Below are 18,526 nucleotides of genomic sequence, written 5' to 3'. Positions count from 1 at the left end.
GGGGGGGGGGTAAAAAGAGAACCCCCCACATCATTACGTATCAGTCGCTTGGCAAGTCCGATGTGGTCGGGAACAGTGTGCGTATGCGCAGGTTCAGAGGCCAAAATACCACTCAAGAGCTTTAAAGCTCCAGCTAGGCCTCGGCAAGGTAAGGTAATTTACCCTTTTTACTGGGTAAAAGGATAAAGGTAAAGGTGTCAACATGCCAAGGAGTAAGGTAAAGGGTAGGGTAAAGGTAGCTCGGAAGAATTACCCGGTAGGGTAAAGGTAGCGCGAAGTATTACCCGGTAAATACGGTAACTTGTTTACCGCTAAAAGCTCCGTGGCGCAGTCCGTGGCCTCCATTTAATAAGTAATGTAATATTTTAAAAAATATTTAAACACGCTTTTATTAAATGTACGAGTAATGGCAGAACTCCACGACTCCAGGAAGTGGCTTGCATAACATAACGTATGGGGCCGTGGTGATTTACAGCCAACGTCAGTTAAGCGTGGACAATTAGACCCAAGCCGAAACATCTATATATATAAAATCGCAAATCTGTCTGTCTGTGTGTCGCCGGACCATACGCACTTTCATTGGACGGCGGTTGCCCCTGGCAACGGGTAGCGACGCCTTCGCCGCTTTCATTGGAGGGAGGGAGAGTGCTGAGGGAGAGAGAGTGGTGAGGGAGGGAGAGTGCTGAGGGAGAGTGGTGAGGGAGGGAGAGTGGTGAGGGAGGGAGAGTGCTGAGGGAGGGAGAGTGCTGAGGGAGGGAGAGTGCTGAGGGAGGGAGAGTGCTGAGGGAGGGAGAGTGGTGAGGGAGAGTGGTGAGGGAGGGAGAGTGCTGAGGGAGGGAGAGTGGTGAGGGAGGGAGAGTGGTGAGGAAGAGTGGTGAGGGAGGGAGAGTGCTGAGGGAGGGAGAGTGGTGAGGGAGAGTGCTGAGGGAGGGAGAGTGGTGAGGGAGAGTGGTGAGGGAGGGAGAGTGCTGAGGGAGGGAGAGTGGTGAGGGAGGGAGAGTGGTGAGGGAGAGTGGTGAGGGAGGGAGAGTGCTGAGGGAGGGAGAGTGCTGAGGGAGGGAGAGTGCTGAGGGAGGGAGAGTGGTGAGGGAGGGAGAGTGGTGAAGGAGGGAGAGTGGTGAGGGAGGGAGAGTGCTGAGGGAGAGAGTGGTGAGGGAGGGAGAGTGCTGAGGGAGGGAGAGTGCTGAGGGAGGGAGAGTGCTGAGGGAGGGAGAGTGGTGAGGGAGAGTGGTGAGGGAGGGAGAGTGCTGAGGGAGGGAGAGTGGTGAGGGAGGGAGAGTGGTGAGGGAGGGAGAGTGGTGAGGGAGGGAGAGTGGTGAGGGAGAGTGGTGAGGGAGGGAGAGTGCTGAGGGAGGGAGAGTGGTGAGGGAGAGTGCTGAGGGAGGGAGAGTGGTGAGGGAGAGTGGTGAGGGAGGGAGAGTGCTGAGGGAGGGAGAGTGGTGAGGGAGGGAGAGTGGTGAGGGAGAGTGGTGAGGGAGAGTGGTGAGGGAGGGAGAGTGCTGAGGGAGGGAGAGTGCTGAGGGAGGGAGAGTGGTGAGGGAGGGAGAGTGGTGAGGGAGGGAGAGTGGTGAAGGAGGGAGAGTGGTGAGGGAGGGACTCAGCCTCAAAACGAGTAACTGGTGTGGCGTATTAACATCGCCACTGGGGAGACAAAGGCGGCCGGGCGTGGTGGATATAAGTCCCGGGCGAAGCCGGGTAGTACAGCTAGTAACATATAAAAAAAGATGTAATATTTTTTTTTTATGATAGAATATAGTGTTGTCATCAGTATACCAAGTGTGCAGTCGATACCACATTAGGAAGTGGGTTAAAATTGAGTTACAAGATTTGAGGATACGACAGCGACGACAACAATAACGACAAGAGCGAGTTCAAAGAAAGCGTGTAAAATTGGAATCATCGAGAGTATTCTACATGAATAAAGCGCTCTACCTAGAATTTACCGTTATAAACCTTTTTCATGTGCAGTACCCCAGTAATTACCCTGTAATCGGGTAATTTGTATGGGGTAAGGGTAAAAGGTAGGGTAAAAGGTAGGATCGTTGTTTTTACCTTTTAACTTACCTGCTAAAGGGTAAAAGGTAAGGGTAGAGTGATTTGTATTGTGGTAAGCTAAAAGGTAGGGTAAAGGTAGGCTCGTTGTTTTTACCTTTTACCTTACCTTGCCGAGGCCTAGCTCCAGCGGGTGGAGGCCCTTCCGCAAGCAACGGCGTGTGCGTGCTCTTGCAGGGCTGCGCCTTAAGCTTGCACGCCTTTGTGAGCGGAACGTGTCTCGACACATTTGCCTTAGATGACTAATATGTAATCGGGGGTGTTTTGGACAACGGCCCTTCTTGGTAGCACAGAAAGCACTTAAGAGACAGAAGGAATGAGTTGAAGCCCTACATTTTTATTTTTGTTACCAAATAAAAGTATTTATATTGGCTCCCGAAGTTACCGATGAGTAGTTGAGAAACAAACACTGCAATAATCAAGTGTATGACTACTCATTTGTTAAAACATTCTAAAATGTTGTTGGCACATGGGCATTATGGGTATTCAAGGTTTATGTATGTTGAACTTCGGTAGCACCGTATGTAGCCAACTGTGGTAATCGGAGGTGAAGATCAAGGTCACCTTCATTAGCATAATCCACTTGGCGATTCATTCCTGGGCCCAATTCTCTCAGTATGATTTGCCCAATTCAAAAGTTACCTGCACATCACTCAATCGGGACTGGACAGCGAATTAATCGCCCACAACAGGCAGACTAATGGCCCAGATCACTCTGGCAAATAATTATCATACTAGACTCGTGAATTCTCACCGGTCCTGGTGTAGGTTACACCCCCACCTCCAGGACTCTCTCACCGTGTCCTTTTTGAGGGGGCTGGGGTGGGGGGGGTCGATTGAAATAATGAATTCGTGAAGCACGCCTCGGAGTTTATTCAGAATTAAAAACAATCACAATTACCGTCATAAAACCCAAGCGCTGCAATTGGTATTACAAAATCACTTGCAAATATGTAGAATCTCCATTCGCGTTCAACAAGAAAAGACAGAAAATGTAAAAAAAAAGAACGCAACAGATTAAAACGCATAACCCAATGTCACGCATTAAAACGAGCACACATTTGACACGTCTACGCCAGAGTGGAAGAATAGGCCAAATACCCTCTATAGGGGCTCTTGAGCTCCCTCTAGTGGAGTCCCTTCTGTCAAGTAGCGCACCTCACCACCATTAACCTTACACATTTGACAGACACGTGATGATGGGGGCGGGAGGAAAGAAGGTTCAGTGGTTAGCATACTGTGCTATGAACCTGCCTGAGTTTTAATCCTGCCCACGATCAACATCAGTGGCGGGTGTGATATCTCTGCTGGTCCTGGGTTCCAATCCAATGGCCTCAGCCCAGTTAGCAGTGGCTCACACAGAGGCACGAAGACTCGGAATCAAAAGTGCAGCGAGTTGATGGTCTCAGCCCGATTGCCAATACATTCACAAAAACACCCTAAACACATTAAATTTGGTTTCGCACTTAATTTGGCTACATTCCAGCTCTGAGAATAAACATTGGTTTAAAAAGTGAACATTACTCTGATATGGCGGGGTGGTTGAGAAAGTGCTGCCTTCTGTGTGTGGACAAGAATGTTTCTTGAAGATGAGCTCGGGGCTAGCTTTGTGATATCCACTTCTGCAGGCTGTCCTCTAACATACAGGGTGGTGCACTGCTCACCGCGAGGGTTTCCAAATGGATCCTTCATCCCGTGATGCGACGCCGATAGCATAAACCATAACACTGGTGCAAACGTGATATTAAAATAAGGGATATGTAAAACCCACTGGATTTGTGATAATTAGTACTTGTTAGCTGTGCACCGATTCAAAGTAAAAGCATCAAGAGTCGATGTTCCTGATTAAAAACCCCCAGACATTGCTTTGTATGTGGCAGAGATAGAGGGGGGGGTTAGAGGACAGGGGTAGAGTAGGGGATATGTCTAGATTTTAGAGATTAAGCGTTATGGTTAGGGTTTAGAGAGTTAGGGATAGCGCTTATAGATGTTAGTGATTGGAAGAGACGGGGATATGGTTATTATAGGATGCCGTAAGGGTTAGTGGTTGGGGATAGAGGGGGGAGGGATATAAGGCATTAAGGGGAAATGATGGGGTCCCCATAAGCACAGTCTTGCTCGATGCCCAGGTTGTAGTCGTTCCCTTTTCCACCCTTGTAGGAGCTCGTCACAATCCGAGCCCAGCCGTTCTCTCCCTGGCTCGCACAGAGATACACACAAAGACAAAGGTCCCCCATTGAGCCTGAACAGACTGTTGGGGCAAGTGCTGTTAACAGAATCAGAATCTTTATATAGACTGGAGGAATGCAAGCACCTATGAAGGGCGGCACAACACATTACACCAAGTGCTCATTTGAGGCCGAGTCGACTGAGGGAAGGGCCTGAGACTGGTTCAGATATTTCGATACTGATGTTGGTTGTCGGCAAGAATCGAACTTAGATTGCTAGGTTTGTAGCGCATAGCGATAACCATTGTGCCACCGCACACCCACTCATTCATGCACCTATTTTTATTTACCATTTTTATTTTACCAGAAGCGATCTGGCCACAAATGATAGCTGAACGAAGTGGGTTATCAAGTGGATATTTATCAGGCAAATACTTTATACTCACGTTTCTACACGTGGAAGGTAAAAACCGGAGAAAAATTCCACACGACCACAGGGAGATGTGCAAACTCCAAATACACAGGCATCGGGTCGGGATTGAACCCACGACATCCTGCATACCAGGCGAGGTAGGTAACATATCGCCACCATCGCCCCCTACTCTTCCAGTGAGCAAGCAACTATAAAAGGTCACACCACACAACGGCGACTCACCCAGGGCTCTCCCCAGGAATTGCGGACAACCCAGTACTCAGCGCCTCCCTCCTCCTTGTCCACGCCCCACCCGACCACCGACACGATATGATTCTCAAAGGGGGTAGGGATGAACTCCGTGTAGAGGCCGCCGGTGTAGTTGTGGAACTTCGAGGTGGACATCAGTCCGCAGCTGAGACACGCACACACAAACAGAGATGGACATAGTCGGGAGACACACACAGAGACAAAGTCGGGAGACACACACACACACACAAAGAGACAAAGTCGGGAGACACACACACACACAGAGACAAAGTCGGGAGACACACACACAGAGACAAAGTCATACACATGCAGACACACATACATGGCAACACCAAGACACAAAGAGACACGGAGACAGAGTTGCCCACACAGACATGTATACATGTGTATATATGAACACACGCATATACACTTATACAAGCATCATCAGTCGTGGTCAAACCACAGCTATGCACTCCAACTCGCTCACCCACCCATTCACTCACCTGCTCACCTACTATTATTATTGCATACGGCAACTTGTTCAGGAGCTAATTGCCAATGTCAAAGTCTGCTGGACACGAGAGGCATTCAGGAGAGAGTTTGTATGAATGTACTATTCCTCCATTGAAGGAGCGCAGAACAAAGTGGTTTACGATATATTCCATAGTTTGAGTTGCATGGCCGCATTTGCACTGCGGCTCGTCTTCTAATTTTCCATTCACAAAGGAGACGTGAGCATCAGTTTGTTGATGTTTTGATGCAATTGATGGCTACACCAGTGTCTTTGAGGTAATAAAAAAAAAACCAGGAGGCGCAAGTTTTGGATCTCGAATGATGTGTTTATTTTGGACGTCCGTGTTATTCCATTGTTCAGCAGCATTCCTCCGAATCCTGGTAAGAACTGCTTTTTGTGTTCAATTTGTTACCCTTACCCCGCACCTCCAATTAGCACGGTTGGCTACGTACGGTGTGAAAGAATTTCCACGTTTGTACGTACAAGATTCCAGGATGGTGACAGTGCATTCCCAGAAGGGGGCTCATCAGGACTTGAGAAAGCAGCGAGGTAGAATGTTGAGGCCCTGGTTGATGGGCAAGTTGTCGTTGGCAAGGAGTTGTGTAAACTCCCTTAAACTTTGTCTGTCCGGATATTTGGCGGCAGAATGTTCTCCAGAACAGGGAGCCACGGGGATTGGTGCCGGTTTCAGTATTCCAGTTATAATCCACATTGTTATTTGTGCCGCTGAGTAGACCAGTGATAGGGTGTGGCAGTTCACAGCACATCAGCCGAGGCGCCCCCAGGTCGTTCCTCCAAGTTTCTACAGCAGGGCGATTCTGGATTTCATGTATTCACAGACGTGTTTTATGTGGGGCGAGAAAGGTCAAGCTTCTATCCATGATAACCCCAAGATTTATTTTCAGTGGGGTCATAGTGCAATGGGCTACCGCAGAAGGACACGTTGTCGAGGTTTGTGCCCTGTGCATCAAGGACCGTCACCTGCATACATACATTTTTGAGATGTACATGGTCGGTCACTTACTAATCCACTCACGAAATTACCCATCCATTCACTAGTTCACTCACCTGATAGGTCCGTTCTTGTAGATCTCGCGTTGCATGTTCTCTCTCCCTGTGACCGCCCCGTAGTCGCCCACTCTCCACCGGGTGAAGTTCTTGATGTTGAAGCAAACCCCAAATGTGGTGCATGTGCCACATTCATTGAACCCATTGCAGTCTGTGGGTCAGCATCAGCAATAGTAGCATCATCATCACCAGCAGTAGCATCATCAGCAACATTAGCGGCAGTAATATCATCAACATCATTATCACCAGAATGACCATCTTCATGGTCACCAAAGAATGCATCTCCTCTCTCAAGTGAACACATCCCATATCTCTGGTCAACGTATCTGCTAGCTCTCCTTCGTGAATACAATTCCACTCTCAAGTAAATGGATCTCCCATCTCTCTTGTGAATACATTTCATCTTTCACGAATGCATTGCCTTTCTCTAGTAAATAGTTTTGCCCTCCACATTTAGAAACATTCCATTCGTTTATTTGGTTTAACAGGTAGGCTTTCGCGACCAATATTAGTTTATTTGGCTACTATAAATTCCCACATATGATAAGCCATGTGTAGTCAGGTCGTCTCTGAAAAATAGATCATAGTTCAGTGGGCTTAACCTGGAAAAAAAACAAAAACAGCAATAGTAGATCCATCTGGTTATTACACGTCACGTCTAACATGCCCCGTGTGTGTCTCACCTTGGTCCTTAGCCTGATAGTTGTTACACGTCTCGTCCGGCACGCCGTGCGTGTGAGCGAATTTCCACACTCCCATGTGGTCTCCTCCCTCACAGGAGCCAGCGCCTCCACAGTCGATCACATGCTGCACGGAGAGATAGGCCAGTGGCCAGGCTCCGCCACGCCGGATGTTAATGCGGTCTAGAAAAGGAGAGAGGAGGAGGTGGAGACATCCTGATTATAAGCCGGGCAGTGGTGGCTACACACGCCTGTAAACCGGCACTGTGGAGGCGTCGGTTGATGGATTGCACAGATGATTTTGTGAAATTCTCTTCCTGTGGGGGCATTGAAGGTGTGCCATACCCCGAGTCGCCGGAAGGCAGTTAAGCAAAAATGCAGACGCCACCCTGTTCCGTCTGTATGAGACAGTGTTTCCCCCTCGCATATATAAGAATAGATTTTGCCCTTTCTGGAAATAAAACAGTGTGTAGATGTTCAAACACCAAATATATATACATTAAGTCTGCATAAACCACACATACTTGTGGCATACCATGCAAAACAACTCACAAACATGCTCTGATAATGTATGCATTGTATTTGAAACGGATTGGTCAACAAAGACAGCCTTCTTTATAGCTTTGTCTCACCAGTGTTAGACCAGAGAACGCCAAAAGGCAAACAATACAAAGACATTGAGAGTAGTTACATATAGTATTGTATATACATAAAACTGCTAAACCTGAGCTATGAATCTATTTGGTGTTTGAACATCTTAACACATGTTTTTATTGACAGAAAGGGTAAAACCTATTCTTATTTTTGATACCGACTCGACATTTCCCCTTCATCATGTATGGGTTTTCTACAGCTGTTCGGGTGTCCTCCCACATGTAAACATGCATTAATTGGCCAATAACACCTTAATATACAGAGGACCGCAGAACTGGGGTAATTGTTGGTGCGGGCTCGCCGCATGGCTGCTGCCTTCACGCTCGACTGTAGTTCATCCTCAAAGCCTACGAGTCGATATCTCTCTTTGAGAATAATAACCTGAAATCATTATTATGACCATCACCTTCACCATCTCCACCAATGTCACAAAAACCACCTCCTCCACCATTATCACCACCAGTGGTGGCATTCAATTCATTATCACCACCCACCACTGGCCTCTTCTTCTTTCGTATAGCTAATGTAGATGCAGAGCAACGACCACAATTTCGCATCCAGATGATCAAGCCCAGATAACCACACCAGGAGCAGCAAAATGTATCACTGATATCTCCTTCGTATTTGTGGATCGGGCATTGCGTCGTTATACATTGTACAGTCCCGTTCTGGATGACCACAAATCGCACACTGGAGAGTTTTTCATTTTCCATTTGTGCATCGGGTTTGTGCAGTGGATGCGATTTAGGGTGGACCAGGAGCTTAGTGAAATATCAAACCCAGAGATCTTCTGTGTTGGGTCTTTCAAAAGGTGCTTGGAGTGAAAATTGGCAGCCTTCACACGGCCCACTCTGTTAAGTGAGAATTCACGACAAGCGAACATCGATCATTGATATCCCGGTCTCCAGAGCAACAACATAAGCCATCACCACTGGTGATAATATCAATGAAATCTTTACCCCCCCCCCAGCCCCCAACTCCCTCCATGCACCTACCGGCCATGGCGCTGGTGGATCCCATGGCCCAGCAGGAGCCGCAGTATTGTGGGATGTGCTGGTTGCGAGTCGGACTCACAAAGTTCCTCCCTCCTACGTCCCTCCAGTCCCACGCGACCGGCAGATCCTGCACAGACATGCTCTCATGGGGCCGTGGGTAGGTCCTGCCAACCAGACACACACCGGGGTGTGGAGAGAGACACACACATGCACAGGTAAGTCCTGGGAAACAAATGGACACATGGATATACTGAGACAGATATACACGAACACACGCACAATATTACGATCATGACCATCATCATTATAATAAAACAATACACACTGACACTACTCCTATAAGTACTGGGTAGCAAAAGACAAGACACAATGAGACATGCGGTGACACAGACAGACAAATATTTTAATGTCTTGTTGATTTCCTTACGTATCCAGAAAATACACACGACTCGTTTTCAGGAGGGTCCTGCATTGTATGTTTTTTTTATTTTAAGATGATTTGAGCCAATGAAAGATTGTTAATACAAGTGGGAGGAAAACGGAGCACCCGGAAAAAACCCCACGCAAAGGTGTAACTCTCTTGCCCCGTACAGGATGGAAACAATGAGCTAGGGTATGATACCTCGATGCCCACGGGGAAGGAGTTTTACATTTGTGTGATCCCTCAACCCTCGCTGCCTCCACAGTGGTCGATTACAGGCGTGCACCACCACATATACGTACGGATACAGAGATGAATACGTACACGCACTCATGCTCGATACACGAGCCTAAAGATACACAAAACATACACACACACATTTCGGCTTGAGTTGGTGGTCTCGAGTTTAGTCATTAGTATGGCCCAAACATTCACCTCAAGTGAATTGGTTGTCTAGACAATGCTAAGAGCACTGTACATTCAATACAGTAAAACCGAGGCTAGCTGGACCCACCTAGCTGGATTTTGCATAAGCCGTATGAGGTCAGCTGACTAAAGACATTCGTAAAATGTAAGAATTGCAAAACAATAGTAGATATAATGTACAGAGTAAACCCTTGTGAATTCGCCACATGAGGCTCTGGCCTTGCCAAATTATCCAATATTCCGAATGATGTACAATGGTACTCCTCAGTGCCTTCTGCACAAAGAGAAAAAAATTAACCCGTAAAAACTAAGTTTTTCACTATAAATCCTTAATATGCGTGGTATCGGTTTCATTTTATTATTCATTTCTGTTTTTCTTGAGTAAGCAAGCAAGTGAAGTTAATATAAAGGATTTAAAAATGAAAGATCACCTCTTGACATGCCCCGTATATTCCCGAGGGCACCAGCGTTAACCCGTTTTACCACTTTCAAGAACCTGGCGGCTTCAATTTAACTGCTCTATAAATAGTCTCCACTATACAGCGTGGGGGCAGGGATTTCATGCCATGTGGTTAGTCAACATTTGCGTCATCATGAAACGGGCGGCTACAGTCTTCTCGTCCTCTGGCTTGAGATGGCTGCCACCTATGGGTCAGATGATTGTCTGCCACAATTAAGCAATTGGTAATTAAATATTTAATTGTTTTTCCCTAAACAGTGTAAAATTTTGGAAAAAAAATTTCACGAAAATTAATTGTCAAGCACAACGAGTCTGTGTGCAAAATGTCAGCTCGATTGGATCACGGGAAGTGGGTTAAAGGTTAAAAAACAACCGAAAGATTTGCACGGTCCTAAGAAAGCAAGCAAGCACGCAAGCACGTGAACTTAACATCAAGGATTTAAAAAAAATCCAAATTTGTTTTCCAAACTCTTCACACACCATATGCATTGACACACACCATGCATCAATTATATACGAAACTTTGGATTTGTCTCGCAAACTAAGGGATTTATACTTCAATCCCTTTCTATCACGTCTTGATGTTGGTGTAGACAACATTTGAGAGAGTTGGCTTGCACAGAGTGCATAAACTAGGTAAAGTGAAAGCAACAGCTCTGTACTAACGCTCACCACGCACGCCGCCACGAGACTGAGACGTTGTTTTGGTAATGGCGCGCAAAGTCGCTCCACGTGCATGCCGAAATTGGACCCTTTCGGTACGGCAATTCAGCTCATGGCGAATTACTAATACTGCATATGAGCGCAGCCATGCCGAATTATCCCCAAATATGAATGATCAAATACCGAAATAACGAGGTTTCACTGTACTTTATACTCTAGAATGTGTTATGCAATGCGTAATGTATCAGAAAATGCACGAGAACTAAGGCATTGTGTAGAATGTATAAACTATGTTCAAGTAGCATATATGTCCCACAATGTTTCATGGTGGGGGGTGGGGAGGCCCGTGAAGGGCACCCACTGGGCAGTTGGAGGCAGTCGCCCATCAGCAACAACGGAGAGGCGGAGAAGCGACGGGTGACTAAAAGGCAGCAGGACCTGGTGGTGCATCTGCCAGTCATCTCAGTCAACCGATGGCAACTAGGACTGTCCCGCGAGCTCCCACCAGCGAGACTTCCACGCTTCACGTAGCCTTAAGGTGCACCTGGCCTGGCACAAACGCAGTGGAAGGGTCACAGCCACTTGGTGGCAAATGGCGGCTATTGTTGTTGATTGGGGAGCGTGGTGGGGGATGGGGGCGGCAGGTGAACCGTCGGACATACTGTACCTGGCATATGGCATACTGTACACTGTTGGTCTATACTCTATAAAATAACACACACACGTATACAATGATACATGGATATACTCACAGTAACACGGGGTTCTTGTGTTTTTACTTTTAATTTTAATTATCCCAATATCCAACATTGGTCAATCAAACTGTGGCCTTAAAAGAAAAAAAAACGAATAGGCGCCGATTCAGGCAATGGCCTTACTCCACAGCACTCAAACCAGAGTATTCGAAGGGCTATGGCTCAAAAGCGTTGTATAAAATGTTTTATTTATTTTAATGTAAAATAGTTATTGACGAACGCGTTGAGTTTGCGTGGCTGTGAACCACTGCCAACGTAGCAAGCAGCATCATAATCATCGCCAACTCCAGTGTTTAATGAGTGTTGTTACACACTTCTACTTCTCAAGGCACCGGAATAATCTGAAACTAGGAAAGCACTTAATTAAATGTCCTTGTTTCTCTGAATAAGGGTGGTTATGACAATACAGCCGCGTTAAATAAGAAGATGCTTTTACCCCTTTCTGGCAAGAAAAACGGGTGTTTTCAGGTGTTCAAACACCGAATACTGCAGACACCTTTTGCAAGGCGTCAGGTCGACAAACGACACGTACATGTGAACCTTATGGCGGGACCCCGGGGTCCCGAATAAACGGAAGTCAAAATCGTAATTCATTTATTTATTTTTGGCGACTCCGTCCCACCGCACACAAACGCCCGTGACTCACATGGCGCGGATCATTCTCTTGTCATGTCGTGTCCAGATATTTAAAAGATGAGATGCGTCGCACCGTTAATTCCAACTGTTTGATAATACATCTCTTGCCCGTATGCATCTGTGCCGATAGTTTTTTTTGGCGATTAAGCCATAGTCCCCACACAGCGCTCGTATCAATGTGGTTAAGAGGAGCAGCAACCCACTACTCTGTCGAGTGACATTGGTATAAACGCTTGTTACAATATGAATAGCGCATTGAAAACGCGTACTATTTTATGTACTGTTTACAAAGTGTGTTCACAAATCCACACTGAGAAACACGATGATTGACAGAGTGTAAATTATTTTTTAGATAATGTATCTAAATAGAGGTACTGCAGGTAAGTAGTTTTCAGTTTTAAAGGCATAGTTTAACAAGACAACGCTTGCCACCATCCTTCAAACCCACTGGTGAAAAAGAGCAAAGTTTTTGTTTACATTCTAATGTTTATGCGAAAGCCGGGGGCTTATGTGACTCGGGGGTCCCGCCATGAGGTTCATGTGGCAAACATGCAACACAAATGTCACGTAGATATAGAACTGCGCGACCAGAGCTCTACATGCTTAAGACTACACTGGTGAGACATGGCCACAACAAAGGCTGCCGTCACTGGTGTAGGCCAGTTTCAAATATTGCATTCATAATTATCAGTGCATGTTTGGCCACAAGTATGTGTGGTTAATACAGACTTGATGCCTTGCGAAAAAAATGTATCTTTTGGTTATTTTAACATCTTAACACCTCTCTGTTTCATTGCCAAAGGGTAAACGCCTATCCTTTTCTTCACACTTTGATGCTGGCAAAAAACGTCCCATAGATACAGCAGTGTAAGTCCCGTAGACTCACAGAGACCCAGACTCAAGAGACTCGTCCAGTTGATACATTAGTCCCTTCAACCGAAAATGTAAATCATTAATGAAAGGAGCAACACTTTATGTCAAATCAAAACAAGAGTGTTTGTTGAACCAATGGTGCTACTCGCTAACAGCATTTGCTCCAAAAGTCTGTTAAAGTCTTTGTCAAGCAAGTGTGACTCAACAGATAAGACATTTAATGTCGAAATCAGCCCAGAGCTGTCCCAATTGCAGCCCAAATCGCCTTTTCAGAAGGCCGATGGGATGTCTAACAAAATACTTTGGGTTTTTTTGCGGTGGCACGGGTTTGAGAAGGAAGCAAGTTGTTTGCGTACTGTATTCATTATAAACCGAACGACAGGAAGGGTTTGGACATTCCCAAAGTTAAGTGTCACAATAAACGCATACATGTCAAATCTGTGGTGATTTGAGAAACATCCCCGATAACCAGCCTCCCACGGAGAGGTTGTTGGTGCGTCACACAAGTATTGGACAATGGTGAGAGTGAGACAAGACGGTCGTACATGGTTAATATGGTGTGTCTGTGCCAGTCATTGGTGATCGGGCTAAAAACCATCAACTCATGAGACTTGAGAACCCAGAGCCCGTGGGCCTCCTGCGTGAGGGTCACTGGTGACCGCGCGGATGTTTAAACAGTCAAGGCTGAGTCGACCTAAGGGAGACCCAAGACCGGTTCCGATATTCGCCAATGTTGGTCGTGAGCTGCAATCGAACTTGTGTCCCGAACTACTGCACCAGCCACCCTCCACGTATGTTCAGTTGCACACTCCACATTCCTGTGCCGGTAAAGTACGTCCATAGTAACTCACAGGGCTGCTCAGAGTGACTGGGCTCCCTGTCTCTCTCTCGCTCACCTCACTCCCATGAGGTGTCTGTCGTGCGCCGGAGAGAAGCACCCGCGGGCTTCGTTCGCCATGGCAGAGACGAGGAAGAGGGGAGAGAGCAGCGCGAGCAGGCCGAAAACGGCGCAGTGACAAAGCGCCGCCATTGTGCTCGAGTCTGGCGGCTCATGGATGGCGCGGCCTTATATACGGGGGGCGGGCTACCAGCCTCAGCCTACTGCGCCTACCACTCGCCCGAGCCTCACCCCCCCCCCCTTGCCGTGGTCTACCAGCCCCACCCCACCACTCACCCGTACCGTGGTCTACCAGGCCCACTCCACCACTCACCCGTGCCGTGGTCTACCAGGCCCACCCCACCACTCACCCGTGCCGTGTTCTACCAGTCTCACTCCACCACTCACCCGTGCCGTGGTCTACCAGGCCCACCCCACCACTCACCTGTGCCGTGGTCTACCAGTCCCACTCCACCACTCACCCGTGCCGTGGTCTACCAGTCCCACCCCACCACTCACCCGTGCCGTGGTCTACCAGGCCCACCCCACCACTCACCCGTGCCGTGGTCTACCAGCCCCACCCCACCACTCACCCGTGCCGTGGTCTACCAGCCCCACCCCACCACTCACCCGTGCCGTGGTCAACCTGTGGCACGTTAGGAATGGACCACTCTTTTAATTATTTCCTCGTGCAGCAAGGGAGTAAAGTGTGTTTTTATTGAAGTCCTGATGTGCTGTGCAGTACATCAATGCGAGTGTGTACACCAGAATGCGATAACTGAGTTGGGCCTGTGGGTGCCTGGCAGGGTTATTGATTAACCGCACTTGTACACCAGTCACGTGGTTAATGGCGACTCGATTGAGGATTGCTGTGTGTGGCACACGTGCTGTGGCATTTTACAAGTAAAGGACCCAAAGGTTGTTTTTGATCGTTATTTAAATGTTCTAGAATTGTTCTAGACTTCAAGCTTGGCTTTGAATTGTTAGTTTGTGATATATTCTATAGGAGGAGGATGTACTGTAGTTAATACTTGTGTAGTGGTGATACGCGCTGGGTGTATATGTCGTGTGCCAGCGCGTATGTACGGGTGTGTGTGTGGTGACGCGCGCTGACGGGGAGGAGCAGGCGTCAGTGCGCGGGTGGGGGTAGTGCTGCTGATTGGCTGTGTGCCGGTGACGCGCCCAGAGGGAGTGATCGGGTAGCAGCGCGGTGTGATTGGTCGGGGAGTGGAAACACGCGCTGAGCGGAACCGGATCGTAGGGATAGCGCGTAGGGATTGGGTAACTGAGGAGCGGTGCCGACGTTGAGGTCCGCATCCGCTCCGTCTCCCGGGAAGAAGAGGTATATAAGGTGATGCACAGAGGAGCAGGGGGCAGAAGTGGAACCATCTAAGAATGAAGACGAAGGTGCAGAGATAGAGCCCGGAGAGGAGAGTAATGGAGAGTAGAGGAGAGTAATGGAGAGTAGAGGAGAGTAATGGAGAATAGAGGAGAGTAAGGTATAAGTGTGTAGCCAGCGAGAGAGAACGGTCTACACGAGCTGAGTAATGTATAGTGTGTAGCCAGCGAGAGAGAACGGTCTACACGAGCTGAGTAATGTATAGTGTGTAGCCAGCGAGAGAGAACGGTCTACACGAGCTGAGTAATGTATAGTGTGTAGCCAGAGAGAGAGAGAACGGTCTACACGAGCCGAGTATGCATACGGTGTAGCCAGAGAGAGAGGAAGGTCTACACGAGCCGAGTATGCATACGGTGTAGCCAGAGAGAGAGATGCAAAGTCTACACGAGGCGAGTGGAGAGTGTAGCAGAGGCGCAGAGTCTACACGAGGCGAGAGAAGAGTGTAGCCGAGGCGCGGAGTCTACACGAGGCACAGAGAGCCAGCAGCACAGAATCCAGAGAGTCAAGAGAAGCGTAGGGTGAAGAAGAAGAGGTCACGAGTTGTACCGTTGTATGGTGACCGCATTGTGAAGAAGAGAGGCCACGCGTTGTATTGTTACAAGTCAAGATTTAATAAAAGAAGTGTGTTCCCGTCAAGGAGTTTCCTGCCGTCATTTTCCAATACTTCACTTGTAATTATCTAACCCGAATACTGTTTATTCTATAACCATGCCCATGCACCGAGAGTATGACTACTTGCAATGCTATTGAGAAAAGAACACATGTACAGTAGTAAGTTGTACTGTACAATAGTGGCAAGTACAGTACTATACTGTACGTATACAGTACCGATAATGGGTGTAAGATACCGATATAAGTGGATGGTATAGATAGACATATAGCTTAGGATTAAAGTAATATTCGAATAGTGAAGTGCAAAGGTTATTGTCAAAGACAAAGATGGTTTATCAATAGTAGAATTGGGTTTAAGAGAAACTGTTACTGATTAACCTGACTTGTACACCAGTCATGTGGTTAATGGCGACTCGATTGTGGATTGCTGTGTGGGACACACGTGATGTTGCATTTTACAGATTGAACACAATAAATTTGTTTGCCCTTGATTTGGACCACCTGCCCACATCCTTCATTTCGAGTGTGCAACATATTTTGGTGAGCCTGGCAGGAGATTTTCCCAGAGTTCACTGACGGGGATCAACTCTTCCAACGAGACGGACCAAGCAATTGTACAGGCAGCATATGTAAAGACAGTCGTGCAAGGATCTGAACGGTCTTCACATCATGGCACTGGAACAGCTGCAGGACAAGTCAAGTACTGCTTTGAATCAGTTGCAGAGAGCCCAGCTCATGGAAACATGCAGATATTTGAAGTGTTTCCATGATGATGAGACTGGTGAAGATAAAATCAGATGGGTTTTGATTCGTATGGCAGAAAGAGTACTCGATGAAGTTGAAGACCAAGAAGAAGATGATGAGGCCTGTGCATATGTTCAAATCTGCTGTCTTTCATTGAAACAATACAGCAGAAAAACAAAGACAGCAAGGGAACAGGTAAACACTGCCACCATCAAAACTACAGTGAGGGAAAAAATTATTTCATCCCCTGCTGATTTTGTACGTTTGCCCACTGACAAAGAAATGATCGGTCTATAATTTTATTGGTTGGTTTATTTGAACAGTGAGAGACAGAATAACAACAACAAAATTCGGAAAAACGCATGTCAAAAATGTTATAAATTGATTTGCATTTTAATGAGGGAAATAAGTATTTGACCCCCTCTCAATCAGAAAGATTTCTGGCTCCCAGGTGTCTTTTATACAGGTAACGAGCTGAGATTAGGAGCAAACTCTTAAAGGGAGTGCTCCTAATCTCAGCTTGTTACCTGTATAAAAGACACCTGTTCACAGAAGCAATCAATCAGATTCCAAACTCTCCACCATGGCCAAGACCAAAAAGCTCTCCAAGGATGTCAGGGACAAGATTGTAAACCTACACAAGGCTGGAATGGGCTACAAGACCATCGCCAAGCAGCTTGGTGAGAAGGTGATAACAGTTGGTGCGATTATTCGCAAATGGAAGAAACACAAAAGAACTGTCAATCTCCCTCGGCCTGGGGCTCCATGCAAGATCTCACCTCGTGGAGTTGCAATGATCATGGGAACGGTGAGGAATCAGCCCAGAACTACACGGGAGGATCTTGTCAATCATCCAAGGCAGCTGGGACCATAGTCACCAAGAAAACAGTTGGTAACACACTACGCCGTAAAGGACTGAAATACTGCAGCGACCGCAAGGTCCCCCTGCTAAAGAAAGCACATGTACATGCCCGTCTGAAGTTTGCCAATGAACATCTGAATGATTCAGAGGACAACTGGGTGAAAGTGTTGTGGTCAGATGAGACCAAAATGGAGCTCTTTGGCATAAACTCAACTCGCCATGTTTGGAGGAGGAGGAATGCTGCCTATGACCGCAAGAACACCATCCCCACCGTCAAACATGGAGGTGGAAACATTATGCTTTGGGGGTGTTTTTCTGCTAAAGGGACAGGACAACTTCACCACATCAAAGGGACGATGGACGGGGCCATGTACCGTCAAATCTTGGGTTAGAACCTCCTTCCCTCAGCCAGGGCATTGATAATGGGTCGTAGTTGTGTATTCCAGCATGACAATGACCCAAAACACACGGTCAAGGCAACACAGGAGTGACTCAAGAAGAAGCACATTAAGGTCCTGGAGTGGCCTAGCCAGTCTCCAGACCTTAATCCCATAGAAAATATGTGGAGGGAGCTGAAGGTTCGAGTTGCCAAACGTCAGCCTCGATACCTTAATGACTTGGAGAAGATCTGCAAAGAGGAGTGGGACAAAATCCCTCCTGAGATGTGTGCAAATCGGGTGGCCAACTACAAGCAACGTCTGACCTCTGTGATTGCCAACCACAGAAATACCATTCACAGGATGGATAGAGGTGGCATTCAGATTGAACAGTAATATGGGTACCAGTCAGTGCTTTCTCATTCCAATGCTGGTATCCAGTGACCCCATGGTTGCAGAAGATCCCATTATTGGTTTTAATGTCATCGAGGAGGTCATCAATGGGCTGGTGGAAGGAGGAGAGCCAATTGCGGACCCCATTAAAGTGGGGGTTGTGGGTGCGGCTTTCTCCATCACTCGGGGAGACACAAACGTCCTCATTCACCTGTTGTCTTCTGGCAACAGTG

General features: G+C 47.3%; 1 protein-coding gene across 1 annotated transcript; it reads right to left on the bottom strand.

Moving 5' to 3' along the window:
• Positions 1–2,905: 2,905 nt before the first annotated feature.
• CTSZ (cathepsin Z) lies at positions 2,906–14,092 on the bottom strand. The gene is made up of 6 exons (XM_078596707.1): positions 13,926–14,092; positions 8,796–8,959; positions 7,150–7,329; positions 6,467–6,617; positions 4,876–5,047; positions 2,906–4,247 (listed from the first exon to the last, which is right to left on the bottom strand). The coding sequence occupies exons 1-6, from the start codon at positions 14,057–14,059 to the stop codon at positions 4,131–4,133; spliced, it is 918 nt and encodes a 305-aa protein (XP_078452833.1). The 5' UTR covers positions 14,060–14,092; the 3' UTR covers positions 2,906–4,130.
• Positions 14,093–18,526: the final 4,434 nt, after the last annotated feature.

The sequence above is a fragment of the Lampetra planeri genome, chromosome 8 (assembly GCF_965212315.1).
Source record: "Lampetra planeri chromosome 8, kcLamPlan1.2.h2, whole genome shotgun sequence".
In the NCBI taxonomy this organism is placed as follows: domain Eukaryota; kingdom Metazoa; phylum Chordata; class Hyperoartia; order Petromyzontiformes; family Petromyzontidae; genus Lampetra; species Lampetra planeri.
This window is presented reverse-complemented; position numbering and strand designations above follow the sequence as displayed.